Consider the following 19,388-nt stretch of genomic DNA (forward strand, 5'->3'; position numbering starts at 1 on the left):
CCTTACAGACATCTGGGGTAAACCTCAGAGTCACAGGATGCCTGGGTCGGAAGGGATCCTGGATGCCCCCTAGTCCAATCTCTGCTCAAGCTGGGTCACTCTGAGCGAGTGAAGCTCCTTCTTTTGCAGTTACATCAAGCCACTCTGTACTAGTCAGATATTTGGAGGTCAATTTCTTCCCTGGCACAAGCACAACTGAGAGAAGTGAAGCTCAATGTAAGAACCAAGGTTCTGCTCACCTCTCTGCCTGTCACTGTGCCCTTCCAAGGAGTAGTTACCAGGTCACTCATATTTCTTACCAACTAGCCCTTACACTTAGAATGATTTTTCTTTTTCATGTTTTGTGACTTGCTTCAAAACTTAGGATGAACATTAAGTTTCTAATTTGCTTTCAGTCAAGAAGGTCTGAGGAGATTTTAAGGTCAAAATCAGAACATTATTCTTTAGTAGAAACTTACTTCTGTACTAAAATTACACAAAAAGAATCCCCTGCCTTATTCCTTCCTAACCACAGCCCAGCTCTAGCTCAGGCTGTTAAAGTCTGGCACACTTTCAGCACTTCAGTGTAGTTATCCAGTGCTTGCATCCCATCAGCAGTGCCATTTCTTCCACCCCAGCAGACCAACAGCTGGTCCCCCAAACTCCGGCTGCTCAGGGACATGGGAGCCTTCGTAAGGGGCAGGTCATAGTGGCAAGTGGCCCTCCCCAGTCCTCCTGTTTTTTTGACGAGAAGGCTCTTTGAGATCTTCCCTGTATTTTTAGCTGAGAGCTCAGACCTGCCAAGGTTATAAATAGCTGGGGTGGGGGCTGGGGGCGCGGGAGGATGGCAGCGCTCGCCTACCTTCCTGCATCTGTACACGCTGTACCGGATACCCAGAGCTCACTCAATTGGCCTCCACTACAAAGTCCAGATGTCAAGTCAGGCTTGCTGGCTTACAGCTCAGCACCCTTCCCCCTTCTTCCTCTCCTCTAGCCAGGTGACTGCTGAAGAGGCCCCAGGAGTGCCCAAATACATCCAGCTGGCAAGAGCACAAGGTAAAGGTCATTTCTATTATCCTTCAGCTAGGAAGGAACAGCTTCAAGTTTCTTTTTCAGGTTCTCCATTAGCAGCAAGTTTTGCAGGGCCAGCCTTCTGCAGTCCCCATCAGGGTCTTTCTCCATCACATCTGCAAAAGAAGCAGCCACTGTTAACTGGAGAATGGGAAAAAGTGCCCTTAACACTTCTCACTATTTTACTGACAATCACAGAACTAAACAACAGCATTTGCACCTACAGCTGGGCTGGACATCAGGACTTACAGGAACTACATTAGGCCAGAAGGCAGAGATGCACAAACTTGATCATGTAAAGCAGCATAAGTTCAGCCAAGCCCTGACTGCCACATGAGGTAGTGCTCCAGTTCTGAGGGATAAACAAACAATCCGTTGGTCTGAAACATTGTAGAAACTGTCTGACCTTGTATCCCATGGGATAATCTCCATGCCAGAATTTGTACTTGTCACCCTGAGCTACACAAAAGCTTTGTATAGCTGAGCTACAAGCATGAATGAAGTCTGCAGCTAGAAATCCACTTTCTCCAAAGTCTAAAGTCTCCACTCTGCCATTCTTGCAATCTAAAATGGTCAGTGCTCCTTCCTGAATTTGGGGTCATGATGCCAATGGGGAAAGAAGGAGAGAAGCCCCAAGGTTCAGCATATTCTCCACTCTGAGAGACCAATCTTCTGATCAATGGGTTCCACACTTCCCACAGCACATAAGGGCAGTGTGAGGCTGTTCCCAGCAGCTGTTATTCCAGGGGCCCTTCATGGGCCTGCAAAGTAACAACCAGGATGCATGCAGGATGTCTGAGCAGGGGAGCCTGGAAGAGCAGGGGAGCCTGGAAGAGCAGGGAGCCTGTGTGAGGATATCCTGTACGCAAGAGTAGTGTGCTGAGAGCCCGGCACTGTCAGCCCAAACACATGACTCACATCACTGGTGCACAGCTATTTATAATCCAGGGAGAGCTGCACCCTGGTGCTTCCATACTCCCTCTGCAGAAGACAAAAAGGAAGATTACAAGGCAGACTGGAACAAGCTGAAAAGCTTAGAGTGCTGTTGGTACTTTTTCTGTTCCATGAGCATGGACCTGGCACTGCTGGCACTGCATGGGAAGCACAAGGCACCAGTGTGTCCTGTTAGTCCTGACATAAACCTCACTTACCCATGATATAGCTACAGAGCACTTGCAAGGGGTGGGGAATTCCCTCAAAGGCAGCTGCTAAGGAATCAAAGGGTTCCTCAGGGAATGCCCTTTACCAGGGCATTTCCTAGAATCATTTAGGTATTCCCTCTCTCCCCTAGGAAGGATCAGGCTGCTCAACAGCAAGTCCAGCATGGCAGCTAAGGGTAATGATGGACAGGTCCAAAGTGGATTCTCGTCTCTCTCCATAGCTGATATGTCCCAAAGCATCCAGTGAGCAGACAGTGCCAGGGCTGCAGCCAACAGGCTGAAGGGCCAGTCAGTCATAGGACGCACTACAGCAGTTTGCAGGGGTCTGGGTGTAACAACAAACTGAAAGAAGTCTGTGGATTTCTACTAAGCACTTCATGTGTAACATTTCCTATCCCACTGTTCATCACTGTGCTTTGGCCATGGCGGGAGAAACACAGATGCTTTAAGCTAAAACCCAAAGTGGCTAAAAAGCTCCCATGCTTGTCATTTCCAGCTACAGCAGAGCTAACACATGACTCCTCTTGCAAATCTTGTCTGGAAGAGTCAGGAAGCAACAGCCAAGTCCATGAGCTCAGACCTGTGATTCAGACACAGAAGCAGGTCTCCAGTGCCAGACTTGATCTGTTGGAGCAGCAGGGAGGGCCCAGTACCTCCCTGTGCAACTGTTTCCCCAACAGCCTTACAATAAATAGCAAAGGCACAGCCCAAGAAGCTGGTGTGTTTCAGGAAACAGCTCTAGAAGCCCTCTAAATTGCACTTAAATTGCACCTGACCATATGTGAAGCTGAATTCTTTATGGCTTCTGAATGACTCCTACAGCAGTTTTTCTGGTATACCCACAATAGTTATCTTACCCTACTCTAATTCCCACCAGGAATAACCATACAGCTTTCATACTAAAGCACTAGATGAAAAGACAGGGCTATTACACTACCTACAAGCATGAGAAGATGCTACCATCTTGGTCATCCTCCTCCTCCCCAAAATAACTCACTCAAAATGGATTATGCAAATCCTCATGCTGGAAATACATTCCTGAAAGGCTTCACTTGGTAACAGCAGTGTTAAATGCAGAGACAAGCAGACTCCTGAGAGCACATAGTGTCATGGGAAAAGTGAAGTCTTCAGCCTCACATGGCAGCTCTCTTCCATTCAAAGAGCACAGAGCACCCCAACCTGCCAGTATCAGAGGCCAGCTGGGTCAGTGTTGCTTCCTGCTTGCTCCTTGTGGGAGCGACTCACCAAAAGCGAGAATGGTGAAGGAAACAAGACCAGGATTCACAAGAATCACCCTCACAACACAGTGAAGGCTTCAACATTAGTTGTTCTTTTCATTCCAGCTCACTGCAGTACCTGAGCACTGATCTGTGCAGCTCCAGCCTGCCAGAACCCACAGTTTGTGTTAATGTAAGGTGTGCTGGTTACAGCATTTAAAGTAATTTGCTGTCTTTTGTAGCTTTTTCTTTCCATCGACAATAGGAAACTAAATACTAGGCCATGCTCCTCTTCCTCCTGTTTTTAGCTCTAACAACACCCCCCCTCATGAGCATATGGTGTAAACAGGCTGTAGAAGCTTTGTGTGCTCCTGCTGGCTAAAGTCATTGTCTGGGTGTAACAGGCAACATGACAACACTTCCTCCAGATTCATGAGGTGGGTGGTTGGCTGCTCAGATGGAGAAAGGGGGCACAGACTATCTTTGGGGATTCTTCTGGGTGGCCTGTGAAGATAGTCTCAGTTTGTAATGCCAAACCCAGTTCTTGGCTTATGCCTCAGGTACCCCAGTGCTGTATCCCTACAGCACACGTGGTGCTCTACTTGCTGATCACGCGGATCTCTGATGCACAATGCCAGGACATCACTGCTGCCACCACAATTAAAGACATGCTGCAGAAAGACCATGCCACTAACCAGAAAAGCACTGCTGTACCCCACCAGGTCTTACCTCCCAGCCAGGACTGAGTCTCCAACAGCTCTTCTGTCATGTCTGCCAGAATCCGTTCCACAGGGACACTGAGGAGCAGGGAGGAGATACAGGACAAAAGGCCCTGGCGCACATACCTGTGGACAAGGACTGAACTGGTAATGTAGCTTTATGCTCTGCATTAATTTCCTCACCTCAGGGGCTCTCCAGTTTCAAATGGCATGACAACTTTTGCCATATTCCTGCTGCTTTAAGAATGTAATCTTGCAGTGTGTCTCACATACAGAGCTCCTGTCGTGCTGTGCACAGGAGCCTAGCCCTATTCAGAGTCCTGGACACATTTGAGAGCAAAACAGAAATTGGATGTTTACAGACTTTTGGCTACATGTCTTAATTCCTTTCCAAGACTGAATCCTGGAATTGAATCTAAAGTTTTCTGAGCTCCCTGAGAAAACACAGATGAAACTATCATATGGACAGGTAGTCAGGAAATTTGTCAGCCTTTCTATAGGTAATGGCTGTACTGCCACACTAGAAGACACCAGCGAAGTTCATATGTTGGGCTGACATACAGTAATAAGAACACACAGCTGGAGGAGAGAACAAAGTAAATTAATTAAGTCACTGACACACTGAGCCAGATGCTCATCTTGGACAAAGACAAACCATGACTGGAGGCTGGCTCACAGATGATCTTTAAAAATGAAAGCATACAACTACAGTAACTCACGAGTCCGTGTGGAAACGCAGTGCCCAAACAAATTCCAGCAGTGCCTTTCCCATTGCTGTCACTGCCTGCAAAAGAGGATTGTGACAGCAGCACTGAATACCATCCACACTGCCCTGTAGAGCTGGGCCTCAAGACATACTGCTCATGGAATCACAGTATGTCCCGAGCTGAAAGGAATCCACAAGGGTTAGGAATCCAACTCCTGCCCTGCACAAGACACCCCAACAATCCCATCATGAGCCTGGGAGTATTGTCCAAATGCTTGAACAAAGGTTTTCTTAAGATCAGATACAATTGAATTTATTTTACAGATGTGGAAACTTTGGCAGTAAAGTGAAATAATGTGCCCAATCCCCTCAAGAGGTTGACAAGAAGCAAAAGACAGTGCAGGGGTGGCTTGAATCCCATGTCTATTTTTCAACTATTTTTTCCCAGCCCATTTCACAACTTCTTGGTCCATTCAACTCCAACTTGCTGCCAGTCTCAGTGCAGCAGGCCCTGAAGCACATGGCTAATCCAGAAGACACATCAAGTTCCCAGGCTGGAAGTCACCCCTTCCCTCTGCCCTTTCTTACCACAGTGTTGACAGCCAAGTACATCAGGACTGCTAAAGTGTGAACCAGTCTTCCAAGGACTAAGTGATCTTCTCCCAGAAGATCAAATGTTGTTAAAGGCCTGCAGGTACAAGACACAGAGTTGTGTAACAGTGAGAAGGATGATCAGTGCCTCTTTGGAACAGTCAGGAGGGTTATGCAGGGAGAATTGTCCCCAAAAGCCTGAATCCCTACAACAACAGTCATTATACAGGCACTAGCAGGTTAACAGAGATCAGAGCTGTTTGCTCTCATCTTTTCTCCCAGACCGAATCTCACAGAACAATATCCTCTACTCGTACAGCAGGTATCACACATTCTACCAACAGGCTTTACCTGTAAAGACCTATAGGCAAAAGCTGCCCCACTGCCATACCATTACAACTGGTATTTCAATAATCTTGGTTATCATGGAACTGATCCCTCAGCCTTCCTTAGGTTCACAGAGACTTAAGGGACTGACAATAAACTGTGTCCTGTGTCCTATACTGTGGCCTCAAAGACCAGTGCAGGTGATAGGCCAAACCAGAAACAGAACTAACTTTGGTTCAAGACTGCAGTCTGAGCTCTGTGGTTTGTGTGAACCAGTCCACAGTAGAGGCTCAGCCAAGACAACTGGTGTGGTACTGTCAGAATTACTTGTCTGTGTACCTGCTGATGGATCTTCACTTCTGCAGGGTCCTACATGCTCCTGCCCCACAAGATTTCAAAGGATAAGTCCAAGAGACCCCAACCGACTCCTCCCCGAGCTTTGTGAAGGACCCAAGTGTCAGTGTGGTGTTACTGGGCTCCTGCACAGCTCCTGGGCTGTAGCCTGCTGCTTTGAGGCAAGCAGGACAAGCAGAAAGGTTCACTTTGGCAGTTGCTATGTCCACATCCCACATCCTAAGGTGTTCACACTCACCTGTCAAAGTGCTGAATCAATGGGAAAAAGAAATACCCAGCAACACAATTAAACTCGTTTGGGCAGGAAGCCAGTTCCACACGAGACTGACCCTGTCCAAGAGAAAAATGAAGTCTAGGCATAAGATACAGCATCCAGCTCTTCCACTTCAGTGGACACTGTCAAGACTACAGATTGCTTGCAGCCAGCCCATCGTCAACTACTGCTTGTACACCTATGGCTACCAGTTTCCCAATTGGATTGCTCACTTCCCACTTTGGATCTTTTCCACACCTAAACATTTCAATACAATATGCCTCAATACTGCTCAGTTAGATATAAGGAACAAGAACATGCAAGGGATAAAGGAGTTTTGGAAGGCAAACTCTCCACACTGAACCCCAGGGGAATTCTGGAAACTAGGAAACTGGCATCAATTTATCCCCCTGGAAAATAGGAAGGCTGAGACAGTGTAGTCCAGAGGCAGCTAGTCTGATGGAGGCCCTGCGATTGCGAGGTGAAGTCACAGCTCCCTGCAGTGGCCACACAAGCTCAGAACAAGCACAGAACAACAATTATCCTTCAAAGCCAGGTAAGGAATTTCAGGTTTATCTTCCTCTCCCTGCTGGAGAGGGGAAATCCAAATTTTCCTTTGGATTGGGTCCACTTTCACAGGTATTTTGCTCTTTCCAGACAGAGCTTACAGTAACTCCAAGTGTCCCTATTTCTGGTGGATTTTACATTAGTTTGCCTCTGGCCTCACCGTAGCAAATCTCCGAGTCTTGCTTTTGATTCTCTCATCAACAATTCTTCTCCAGCCCTTAGAGCTGTCACTTCCAGGAAGGAGCTGAATACAAGGCTTTTGAACACCAGAATGCTTGGTCTCCCCATGGAATTTGGGACAGGACAGTTCCTGAGCTGCCAAAACCAATACCTAGACAAAACAGAGAGGTTCCATTAAAAATGGGTAATTCCTAGGGAACAACAAAAGTGTCACCTGCATCCAAACTGACAGGAGCAACAAGGCAGAAAGGCACAACAGTTTTAGAGTGAAGAACAGCAGGAAATTGACCTCCAACAGCCACCTGGCTCTGAGGTACTGACCAAACACTTGGTCACTTAGCCCTGAAACAGAACAGTGGCTCCTCCTTCAGATTCAAGTGTGGAAGGAGTCACAGACAGATCACTGTCCTTCAGAAAGACAAGATAAAACAGACTGATGATTTGAAAGTAAAAGGTGGCTTCTCCCAGGCAAATGCCCAACACATGCTCTGCATTCTGTGAGGAGGGATCTGTGTGATAGAGTGTAGCAGGGTTAGGAATGAGAGGGGAATGCCAGACACAAATAGTAATGTAAGAGATTCCCATGCCTCTGCCTTCTTCCATGAGGAATAAAAGGTAATCCCATTACACCTCAGCACTGGTGCAACAGACAGAAGGGAAGTGGGCACTCACATCAAGGATGTCCATGCGCTGACGGAGACTGTAGTTCAGAGAGTAGAACTGGGAGGTCAAGTACTTTGCAACCTGTACAAAAAAATCAGGGTACAATGAACACAGACCCATGCTAGAAACAGCCTTCCCATTAACTCTAAAAGCATTTAATTTCACAGGTTCTGCTTCCTGTTAGGTAACAGCAAGCCTCCAAGAGATGGGAAGAAACACACAGTGTAAATGGGAAATTCAGACACTTCCACTTCTAGATTTTCCCAAAAAATCTAAATGACAGATGAGACTGCATCACTCTTCTCTCCCTCCTATGCAGAGGTACCCAAACAACCACCACAGCAGCTAGGAGATCTCACTGTGGCCTTTCAGTACTTATAGAACATTACAGGAAAGATGGATGGAGGCTTTTTACTGGGGCCTGGCTAGCATAAGAGATAAAGATGTTAAACTGGCAGAGAATAGATCTAGACTGGCTATTAAGAAGGAATTCTTCCCAGTGATGGTGGGCAGGCCCTGGCACAGGCTGCCCACAGAAGCTGTGGCTGCCCCTGGATCCCTGGCAGTGTCCCAGGCCAGGCTGGACAGGGCTTGGAGCTACCTGGGAGAGTGGAAGGTGTCCATGCCATGGCAGGGGGTTGGAATGAGATGGGCTTTAAAGATCCTTTGCCACTCAAACCACTCTGTGATTCCCTGATTTACAGTCACCAGTTAGGTCTTTCTCTGTAGAAGCCCTCTGTGCCTCAGCTTCCTTTTATGTGAAACTCTTCAGTAACAGAAGTTCTTATCTGATCTGCCTTGTCAGGTACACTCCAAACAGCTCCTCTGTTTGACAGGGTGTTCTTTTTCCCACTCATTCAGACATTCCTTGCAGATTCTTCAAAAAGAAAAATAGTAGGAGGAACTCACAGGTATTGGGTCTGTGGTTAAAACAGCTACTTGAGCTCTTTGACGGAGCTCCACAAAGCCTTCAATGCGGGTCTTCTCCTCCAGATGCAATAATATTTTTGCCAGCTCCACACTAACCTGCTCAAAGTATGAAAAAAAAGAATCAAAACCCTGATGGTGTTTGGGTTTTTTCCTCATAGGAATTACGGACCACTTCTAATGGTCAAATAAAGACAAGGAGGTATTTTGTTAAAGCAATAGGTCCATTCCTTAGGAAGTAGAGAAAACACATTAAGCCAAATGCCATCAGACTTATTTCCCAAAATCCTGAACAGATTCTCCACCTGCCAATTCTCTTTCCACATTTCACTGGGACTGTTTTGGAGAAGTAGTAGCATCATGACATTGAATGAATAGTCACTGTAATGGATGGGTTAAAGGGTACAGCAGCACAGCCCTTCACTTTCTCAGTTGGTGTCTCTGGCACTTGCAAGTGTTCACAAGCACGTAGTGGCGAGCACTCTTTGCACAGTGACCTTGTCCTACCCTCCTCTCCCCTGAGCTTTTTATCTTGACCAGTACAATCCAATTACTCCCTCCACAAGACATTATGTTTGTACAAGCAAATAGGCAAAGTGCATTTGATTTTTCCTCCGTTTTCGTTGGGGAATAACAATTAAATTGAATTTCAATTCAAAATCCAAAATGGCTGCTCTGTAATCTCATTTTGTAGTGTTTTTTCTGCCCAGCATAAAGCATGGAGCTTCCTCACACTAGCAAGCACTACTTGTAGAATGTTTCATTTTGAGCACTGGCAGGGTGCTGCCAGCACTTTTGCTACTTCTCTATTCCCCTGTGCTCTATCGCCTCATCTTCAAGGCAACTATTTCCTTCTACTTCCAAGCTGAAAGCTTGTGAATGTGTACCTTTAACCCAGTTACACATTAACCAGGCCTTCTGCTCCACTGGCATGTTTAGTCTCCTCATGACAGCAAAGGGATAGGCCCTCTGGCAATACAGCTGTCTTGTAACCTAGTTCTTATTACTTCACCTCTCTTGCTGCTGCTGGATTCCTCCGAACCAAGCTCTCAAGTGCCTTGACTGTAGCTTCCCATTTGTCCACATCTTCAGATCTTGATCCAGTCAGAACTGAAATCAAAGGACAAACCAACGATATTAACAGAATGGCTGTGTTTGGGTATATACCCAAACTTCCTTCTGCCAATCACTTGTCTTGATACAGACACTCAGCACGACCAGCATTAGGAACTAAAGTGAAACTACTCAAAAATTCTATAGCTTCTTCACATTAGATCAGAAAAAAAATAAACCTATGCAAGAGTTCACTCTCCCAAGCTCAGTAAGAAACAGATAAACACTCAGCCCAAAATCTCCTACCTTCAATACAGTCTCGGATATATAGAGGAGCCTTAATTTTTAGCTCTTTATCCTCAGACATGTCATAAGGGATGAGGTCATCATCACTGTAAAAAAATTAAAGGTAGGGGTTAGTTTATGAGGTGCAGATGTTCTTGCTTTACCCAGACAGCCAAATAAAGAGAAAGAACCAGTGCATACACTGTCATAACCACACTACTCCTGTATCCTTCAGCAGCACTGCTGAAGCCTGGCCTGAGAGGGATCCTTGGGAGTTCTAGGGAAAGAGCAGTTCTGTGATCAGATCTGGAACTGGATATCCTGGTCAAGTACAGGATACAGATGACCAAGAGACTAGAAAATTATTCTTGAGATTTCATTACAGATCTTTATATATATATATATATATATATATCCACCCATAATTTATACATACATATTAACATACATATATATTGATATATTTCTTCATATAGTGACAGAATAAAGCAGGTCCACTATTAAAATGGGTAAATATAACCACAATTTCCAAGAAATATATATCTAAGTCAAATGGAACAAATACAGCGGTTGCAAACAACACAGGCCTTGCCTAATTTATTGACTGTGCAATTTCCTATGCAAAGCCCTGCTCTGCTGCAAACCACTCAGCTGAACAAGGTCAGAAATCACAACAAGTGCCAAGAAATGCAGGTACTGACAGATCCTTTTCCTCCACATCTGCCATTTATCTTCCATTTCCTCCCTGTTTCTTGCCCCATACCTGTCAAGTTCAGCATTTGACTCCTCATCCGGCATCACAGGGGCTGCTGTATAGGATTTCTCATTACTCTCTGGTACCAATGGCAGTGCAGCACCTGTTTTCTCACTCCTGCTGTGAGGAACAAGAAATTTTAAAACGGATACAGTAATAGTTCTTACAAGAAGGAAACTACCCACCCTAACAACCCTTGCTGCCTAAATAAATAGATCAGCAGATAATTATTCCTGCTGCAGTTTCACACCCAGCTTGGCTGACACAAAGAACAAAGTACTGGGAAGGAGAATGAAGTAAGGGGAGAAAAGAAGCAGAATCTTCTAACAGAAGAGCAATGGATTAAAAAAAAATTAAACTGGCTAGTTTGCTGTGTTCCCCTGCACAATACCTGGGACTGTTAAGGAAAGACTCCAATAACCAGATCACATTGACTTGCACCAGATTTGAAACTGCGAATGAAACTGAACTGAGAGTAGGTTTAGATTGGATATCAGGAAGAAATTCTTCCCTATGATGGTGGGCAGGCCCTGGCACAGGCTGCTCAGAGAAGCTGTGGCTGCCCCTGGATCCCTGGAAGTGTTCAAGGCTGGGTTGGACAGGGCTGGGAGCAACTGGCTCTTAATAGAAGGTGTCCCTATGCATGGCAGGGTATGGAATGGAATGGACTAAGGTCTCTTCCAACCCAAACCATTCCATGACTATTCAAAATGGGAAAAAAACATTTTAACAACTTCTTGCATAGGATGAATATAATAATTGAGAATATTTTTTCTGTCTCAACCTATTTCTGTGGACTTAGGCACTGTCCTTTCATTTCTCTGATTCTCAAAACGAGTCTCTAACAGCCGTCTATGCTGATCATGCCCCTAAAATGGGAGCAATAAATCTTTTGTACTTCCCTGCAGTGCTAGACAGCTTAATCTGCTAACAACATAAAGTACTTCACTCCTCTGCTGATCAAAAAGTGTTCCAAAGAGCCTCAGCAGATGCTCTGGAAGTTAAGAGCACTGAACAGCCAGTCTTTAGAGTGACAGATGCAGTAGATTTTAGTCATGGGCTGGGGGCATACAACACAAATACCAGCTTTCCAAGAAGCAAACAGAAATGTCCATTTGATTGTACCAAAGGGCACACAAGACCCCTACACCACAGTTTCACCACATGCTGCTATCAACAGGCAATTTTAATACACACTACCAATTGAATTATGAATGTAAAATCACATTGTAAGAAGGTGGTGCATTATGATGTTTAAGAATACATAAAACATCTTGAATACTGTACATAGTTCTTGTGTGTAATGGGAAAAAGGCATGGAAAAGGGCAAAAGGACAGCATGAATAGTTGCAACAACTTACTCATCATCTGGAAGGCTGGGGACAACATAGAATGATGGAGTCTGCACCAGAAGGGACTTCAATTCTCTTGTTTCATCGTCCTCTTCATACTAGACATTCAGAATAACTGTTGCTGCACTCTATTACTTACTGAAAATATGCCCAGCATTCAACATTTCACCCTTATAGTGCACATGGACTAAATCATGAGCAGATGAACCCTCACCAATCCTGTTTCAATGCCTGTGCTGACAGCAGCAGGCAGCTGTAATCTTTGTCCTTATATTTAAGAGTAGTACCTGATGACACCTTGTCTGAATGTTATTTCCATATTTCAAACATTTAATAAATGGCAATGTGACAGGAGGAATGTGGAAGGCTTTTTAAGAATTAACGTGATTTCTTCAGATAAGTCACATAAATTCTACTGAAAAGAGCAGAGCAAATATCTCCGTATCAGTCTTGAAAATCCCAGCTCAGGACAGATATTCCCACCATGTCAGGGACTGAATGCTCACCACTGCTTTAGGTTTGAAGCTCCCTCTTAACTCCCACAAATCAGATTCTGATTCCCTCATGCAATAACATAAACTTTAATTACCAAGTTTATCCTAACCTCTGCCAGTAGATTGCACTCCTGAGGTAACTCTCAGCGACATGACCATTACATACAATTGGTTTTTTTGTAAACAGAGTCTCTCTTTTTGAAGGTGTGACTGCCTCTCCTTATTTCCAGATAAAAAAGTACTACAATGCCCTGAATCATCCGGCTTAAAGCTTTTACTTCCTCTAAGCCTAGCACACCAATCATAAGCTTCAGTGAAACCTTCACCTCAAACTTCAGGACAGGCCCCTCAGTGTTTATGTTCAAGCTGATGCTCTCTGCCACCACCATGCCCAGACGCCGTAGTTGCGGCAGACTGCTCTCCAAGTGGCATTTCACACCCTCCATCATGCTTGTCAGAAGCTCTGAAACAAACAATCAGCAAAAAGTGCACGTTTGAAATTCTGAAACAGTGGCAGAAACACCCATCTTTAGTGCTTCCCTGAGGGCAGCTTTACCCACTCAACACACAATAGTGGATAGAAAGGGTCCCCGAACTGTGGCTTCCTTCCCTGAAGTGTCAGTGGTCCCCTTCCGCACCAGCACAGCAAACCCATACCCTTCCACAGGGGTATAAAGTCAACAAAACATTACAATATATTCTAAATTTGCAATATTTTGGTTTCACTGAAACAAAAAAGGATGGTAAGTCAAACCAATGTTTAGTTTGGCTTTAGAGTGTTTTAGTCACTTAAATAAATGTTGTATTTTGAGGAAATTACAAGTTCTGACCACTACAACAATCACATACACAGATATTTGCCCAACTTTGGATAAGCTCAAACAGGCAGACAACACAAGAATTTCTCACCCCTCAGGGAATACCAGTTGCCAGCTTCACCTGGCAGGCTTACTGCCATTTGACTGACCTTCTTCATGTCAGAAAGCTTATCTTTCCAACAGCTGTCAGACAAAAAACTGACTATAAAACTACAGAACTGGTAATACATATCAAGTCGCTTATTCACTTAAAGAACAATTAATTCTAGAATGGAACAGATGAGCATGTCTTGAAGTGAACCTTCACATCCCCCATAAGTCACGCACACACATAAGTAATTCTAGATATTTTACAGATTTATTTTTTTTTTAATTTCAACAGAAACAGGTATGTTAGGCCAAGACCCCAGTGCGCAATGCACTATGTGAGCACAGAACTGGAGGTCCATGCCAGTGACTAACCTGCTCACTTCACACTGAGGAGTGCCCATGGACTGTCAGACACCAAGCTAACAGCTTTTTACCCCCACTTACCTTCCCTGCCTCTCTGGAGCTGCACCTGTGCTCCAAGGTTAAGCCCATAAGTTACAAATCACACCATTCCTCTCACTAGTCCCAGAGTCAGTCCTTGTTTTCCTGTGACAAAACTTCAGGGTTTTTAAACAACAACTCAGGTAAGAACCTTAAGGCAAAGATAAACCTTCTTCAATTCCATAACCTGAAGTTATGCACTTGGAATTCTATCATATCAATGCTAAAGAGGACTCCAGCAGGTTACCCCATTTGCCAAGGTGAATATGGGACAATTCTGCTTATCCACAGATCAAAACAAGATATTTTTCTACACAAAATAAATATTCTGCTAAACAAATCTAAGTCCTGCTTCTCACATAGCCTCACCTTGTCTGCAGCTTGCAATTTCAGGCTCCTTCAGGTGGGAGAGGCAGATGAGGATGGCCTTGCTAATGTACAGCTGCTGCTCCACTGGGGAGTGTTTCACAGCACTGCTGCTGCTCCAGGTCTCCAACAGGTCCTGCAGCACCTACACCAGAGAACTTAGGTTGGCCTGAAATGGATCTTTTCTATACAGGGGTAATTTTTGAAGCACATTTTTACTCTCCCTACAAAGAGGGGAAAAAAAATACAAATTTTGTATTTCAGAGCCCAAAATGTACTGTTTGACCACCCAAGAACTGCACTTTCATGTAAGATATTGTTAATGTGTTTTTAAATGTAAAGGTGATATTTATTTCTCCTTAATAAATATTATATGCAAATCATATAATGCAAAGTATTATTATCAAAACCCATATGATATTATAAGGTTTTATCTGGGTTTAGTCCAATTTTAGATAACTGTCAGTCCTTCCATCTTATTTTAGAACATGTAAACAGTGAAAAAAAAATAATTTGACAAAATGGTAGGGATTTCCAGATAGACAGATTCCATAGAAGTTTCATCACACTGCTAACTTGGAGAGGCAAAATATCTGCCATCCCCACCGAGGAAAATGTGTGTGAGAGAGATTCTGAAACATCAACCATTTGGTAAACAGAAACCTGTCCACCAATTTGATCCCTTGTTGCCATGTACCCAGCCACATAAACAGGGTTACTGAGGAAGCTGAGAAGGACAGAGGACATGGGACATCTGTCAGAACCCAAGCCTTACTAGTTTTGCTACTTGGAAGACAATTTACCAATTAAATATGAAAAATTGATGCCAGCAGTGCAGAAAGCTTTGATTCATTTACCACAGCTCACTTGTGATATAGCTGGGCTTCCCTCACTCTCATGAACATCAACCAGAAAGTCTGAGAGAAGAAGCAAAATTGTGCGGCCCCAGGCACACACAGAGCAGAATGTTCCCCACCAGACACCTCATCAGCGACTCAGTGAACCTTACCCTGAGCAACAAGGTGCGCCGGACGCTGTCCAGGGACAGGTAGCCAAGGAGGTTCTGCAGAACTGCCGTCTGTAAGGAAAACCACAACTCCTGCTTCAACTGGTTATAAAGCTGTCATCCAGCAATGACAAGTGTCTGCTTTCATTTACTACATTAAACTTCGTTCTAAGGGACTGGTTGACAACATTCAGAGACAGAAAAGTAAACAAATTTTAAAAAACAAGCAAGCAAACATATGCAGTAGCTGATGAAATACATGGAAAACCATGACAGAAATAGAGTACAGTATTTTACCAACAAAACCAGCAGAGTCCCAGGCAAACATAGAACTCATGAAGTCTAAAGAACATCTCTCACAACACCATCACAAGCCACAGTACAGTTCCTAACATCCTATGACAAACTTAGGTGCACAGGAAAAAACCCAATGGTCCTTGTCTCGTGTCTTTAATATAATTCTTACCCCTAAGGGTTGATCCCGGCTGTTTCAATCTCCTCTTTCAGATTCTAAAATAATTTAATGCCTTCAGCTCTCCAAAATTCTGAAACTTAGTGCAAATAATCACTCAGTTCCAGAGGAGTACAGTAATTTCACTAATCACCATTAACCCCTAGAGAGCACATGAATCCCATGATTTCAAAGCTAATGTTCACCACTCCCACTCTGTTACAGCTGCACAAATGTGGGGAGACTGAGGACTCATTTTGGAATGAAGAGTTAAAGCTTACTCAGGCAGAGTAAGAACTCAGCTAAAAACAACATTGGTACCAGGGAAAACCTGGCACTACTATACTGCTGTTCCCCAGAGAGTCCTCACCGTGTGGCCATATTGCAAGAGTAGCATCTTCTGTGCCACCACAAACTGAGCCTTCTTGTTCTTCACAACCAGGTTACCCAGCAATCTGGACAAGACATCTGCCCTAACAAGACAACAATAAAACATCAGGAATCCATGTTATTGCTGTCATGCTGCTCCTAACCATAGGAAAATCTGAGAGCAGCTATTTGCAACTAAGTCCTCTAGAACTTCTAAACTCAGACAGTGAACCAGTAATGGCACAGAATGCTTTCATTTGTTTTTCTTGTTTTTCCACTGCATGTCAAGATGAAGATACTCAAGAAATGGCATAGGTTCTCCCTAAGAGGCAACAATCGACTACTTTATCCCTTGAGTCTTTTAGGAAATGGCAGTGTAAAAAACCACCTACACAAACAGAGCACCTATCAGAGACCGATTCTCTGCAAGTATTTGTGACAATTCCTGCCTTTGCTGTGAATCACGGAGAAAGCAGAGTTCTTACCCAGGTGCTCTCTGCACAAAACCAAGGACCACTGCTTCCATCCAGCGGTCTGGCACACGTTCCACCAACTGCCAGCATATCCTCTGCCAGATGCAGTCTGACTTGGTGAGGTCTGTCAGGCGGGGCACCAAAACTCCTAGAATTTCCTCTGAAGCACAAGAGAAAACAGCAAAACCCCCAGATGGGCAGGACTGGTGCAACGGCATTTGAGACTAACCTGAGAATTTCAAGATCTTCACAACATGAAAAAACCACAATGTACAGCTGGAAGTTCAAAAATTTTCCTGCAGTACAAATACGGCTAGAATCATGGAATCATTTAGGTTGGAAAAGCTCTCCTAGATCATTGAGTCCAACTATAACCCAACACTGCCAAGGCCAACACTAAACCATGTCCCCAAATGCCAGATCCACATGGCTTTAAAGTCCCTCCATGGATTTAGTGACTCCACCACTACAGTGGGCAGCCTGTTCCAATGCCTGACCACGCTTTCCACAAAGAAGTTTTCCTTAATATCTGATCTAAATCTCCTCAGCACAGTCTGAGGCCATTTCTTCTTGTCTTGTCCCTTGTTCCCTAGGAGCAGAGCCTGGCAGCACCCTCCTGTCAGGGAATTATGAAGTGAGAATGTCCCCCCAAGACTTCTTTCCTCCACGCTAAGCCCCTCCAGCTGCTCTTCCTCTGACTATGCTTCAGATCCTTCCCCAGCTCTGTTGCTCCTCTTTGTTCATGCTCAAAACAGAAATGGAGAACTGACTGGTAAGAACCATCCTAAGCGGCCTAAGGAACTGGCCAGAATTCCTCATCACAGTAAAGAGCCAGAAAATCATCCTTCTTTTCCAGCCCTGTTAACTACTGCATTCAGTAGCTTTGAAGTTCTAAGCAGTGCCAGACCAACAGCTGCTCCCACAAGACATATCTACCAGACACAGCTGGACAGCCTCAGAGAGCGGCCTGCGCAGCTCAGCTCGGAACAGCTCCAAATCAAATTGTTGGTCTCCCATTCCTTCCGTTGATCGTAACAGTAATCCTCCCATGCTAATACACTAAAACACTTGCCCCTCCCCAAAAGAGCATAGTAAAACACTCACTTTGCCATCCATGAACACACACCTTTCCCAGGACATGAGAAACAAAAGAGATGGAGCAGTCCAAGCCACCTGGGATAAAACAGACATGAGCTTAAATAAGCATGGCACCAGCATCCTCCAACCAACCTTCAGCAGGAGGTGCAGACTTCCAAAAGTGCTGAATTCTGACACCACACTGACTTTTTCTCTTCAATCATCATCTCTTCCTCCCTCCTCTACCTGCCTTCAAGGCATAAACAAGCATTCAGTATTAATTACAGTGACAGGCAGAAGGCTAAAGCAACTCAGTCCCACTTTAACATGATGGCATGGGTAGCAATGCCACTGGTTGATTCAGTATCACTCATATCTCCCAAACAATTCCTTCAGCACACACCAAGTGACCACAAGAAAGTTTTAGCAACAGACGATGGTGCTTGGAAGATTAAGGCTTTCGGTGGATTCCAAAAGGCCTCAGTTACCATCTGTATCTCAAGCAGCAGACATGGGATCCATGCTCAAAAGACTTCTTCAGAAAATGTGACCTTACAGTGCAGTCACCCTGGCAGCCTTACCTCGCAGAGAGTCACAGATCTTCTCTAGCACCTGGAGAACTGCATCACCCAGGAGAGGAAAGTAGTTCTGTGGGAAGAACACTGGTGGGTTTTTCCCCTGGAGTTTATTGCTCACATGCTCGGGCAAACAGACGATCTTGTTGAGCAGGGCACCCTGCAGTTCCAGGCAGCCTGCCTGTGCCTGCGGCTGACACACCTCCCACAGTAACGCTGACACCCGGCCCTGCTGCAGAAACTGCTCAAGGACCCCAACTATCTCCCTCGGGTCAAGACCAGAGCTGGAAGAAAATAATTGTAAGTTCCTGCCTCTTTTAAATGGTAAAAATAAGATTTGCATGCTACTGCTTTTCTATTGTGGTAACACTACTGAAATGCATCTGCTCTGCTACACTGGATTAAAAAAAAAAAAAAAAAAAAAAAGAAGCGCAATTTTTATATCTTTTTATCTGCAGCTTCCTCTACTCCAAACATTCAGGACCTTCAACAACCACGACTGATAAAGCCCTGTGTCTCCGGGACGCACAGCTTCGTGTGGGCTCTGAAGGCACTCAGGGTGAGCAAGGGCTGCCCGCGCTCACGCACATCTCCATCCCCCTGCGCACTAGCTCAAAGGCACCCCCGGACATCCCTGCTGCGCGCCGACACCAGCCCTGGGGATCCCCGCCCGCCTGCCCCGGGGAGCCGGACTGACCCCGCAGAACCAAGGGCCTCCAGCAAGACGCAGAGGACAAGGCCGGGCGGGCCCTCCAGGAAGCAGCGCTGCCACAGGCCCTCGGGCCGCGCCGCGCCAGGCGCCCGGGCCAGCCCGCGCAGAAAGGCGCCGAACAGCGCCCGCTCCCGCTCTCCGAGGGCGGCTGGGCCGCCCGCTGCCGCCAGAGCGGCGCGTACCGCGCCCAGCGCCGCCACCAACCCCTCCCCAGCCCGGCCCAGAGCCGTCACGGCCTCTCGCAGGACGGACTCCAGCCCCGCATGGAGAGCGAGTCCCGGCCCCGGCGGCTCTAGTGCCGCCGCCATCGCGCTGAGGGGAGCGCGCGGCGGCCCCGCTTCCGCCTGCGCTGCGCGGC

The 19,388-nt window shown here is 45.6% G+C and overlaps 1 protein-coding gene across 3 annotated transcripts; it reads right to left on the reverse strand.

Annotated features, from left to right (window-relative positions):
• Positions 1 to 410: 410 nt before the first annotated feature.
• Positions 411 to 19,369, reverse strand: TELO2 (telomere maintenance 2). Of its 3 annotated transcripts, none has more exons than XM_038150761.1 (20): positions 19,016 to 19,369; positions 18,325 to 18,602; positions 17,771 to 17,839; positions 16,679 to 16,826; positions 16,195 to 16,297; positions 15,377 to 15,445; positions 14,371 to 14,512; positions 12,979 to 13,115; positions 12,168 to 12,256; positions 10,816 to 10,923; positions 10,074 to 10,159; positions 9,727 to 9,824; positions 8,697 to 8,813; positions 7,797 to 7,868; positions 7,105 to 7,275; positions 6,363 to 6,454; positions 5,441 to 5,540; positions 4,866 to 4,930; positions 4,157 to 4,272; positions 411 to 1,166 (listed from the first exon to the last, which is right to left on the reverse strand). In XM_038150761.1, exons 1-20 carry the CDS (start codon positions 19,336 to 19,338, stop codon positions 1,063 to 1,065), a joined length of 2,487 nt encoding a protein of 828 aa, XP_038006689.1. In that variant the 5' UTR covers positions 19,339 to 19,369; the 3' UTR covers positions 411 to 1,062. The 3 variants fall into 3 exon arrangements, with proteins under 3 accessions (XP_038006689.1, XP_038006688.1, XP_038006690.1); XM_038150760.1 differs by having other exon boundaries at positions 10,816 to 10,926; XM_038150762.1 differs by having other exon boundaries at positions 10,816 to 10,926; positions 18,325 to 18,391; positions 19,016 to 19,104.
• Between the last annotated feature and the right edge of the window lie 19 nt (positions 19,370 to 19,388).

This window comes from Motacilla alba, chromosome 14 (genome assembly GCF_015832195.1).
Source record: "Motacilla alba alba isolate MOTALB_02 chromosome 14, Motacilla_alba_V1.0_pri, whole genome shotgun sequence".
NCBI lineage: Eukaryota > Metazoa > Chordata > Aves > Passeriformes > Motacillidae > Motacilla > Motacilla alba.

Bases quoted from the DNA above. Each gene is read 5' to 3' on its own strand.
- TELO2 (XM_038150760.1), bottom strand. From the start codon at position 19,338: ATGGCGGCGGCACTAGAGCCGCCGGGGCCGGGACTCGCTCTCCATGCG. The intron at 5,541-6,362 runs GTGAGTGTGAAC...TTGTACCTGCAG, and splicing joins TTGATTCAGCACTTTGACAG to GCCTTTAACAACATTTGATC. The intron at 1,167-4,156 runs GTAAGACCTGGT...CTTCTTTTGCAG, and splicing joins GACTCAGTCCTGGCTGGGAG to ATGTGATGGAGAAAGACCCT.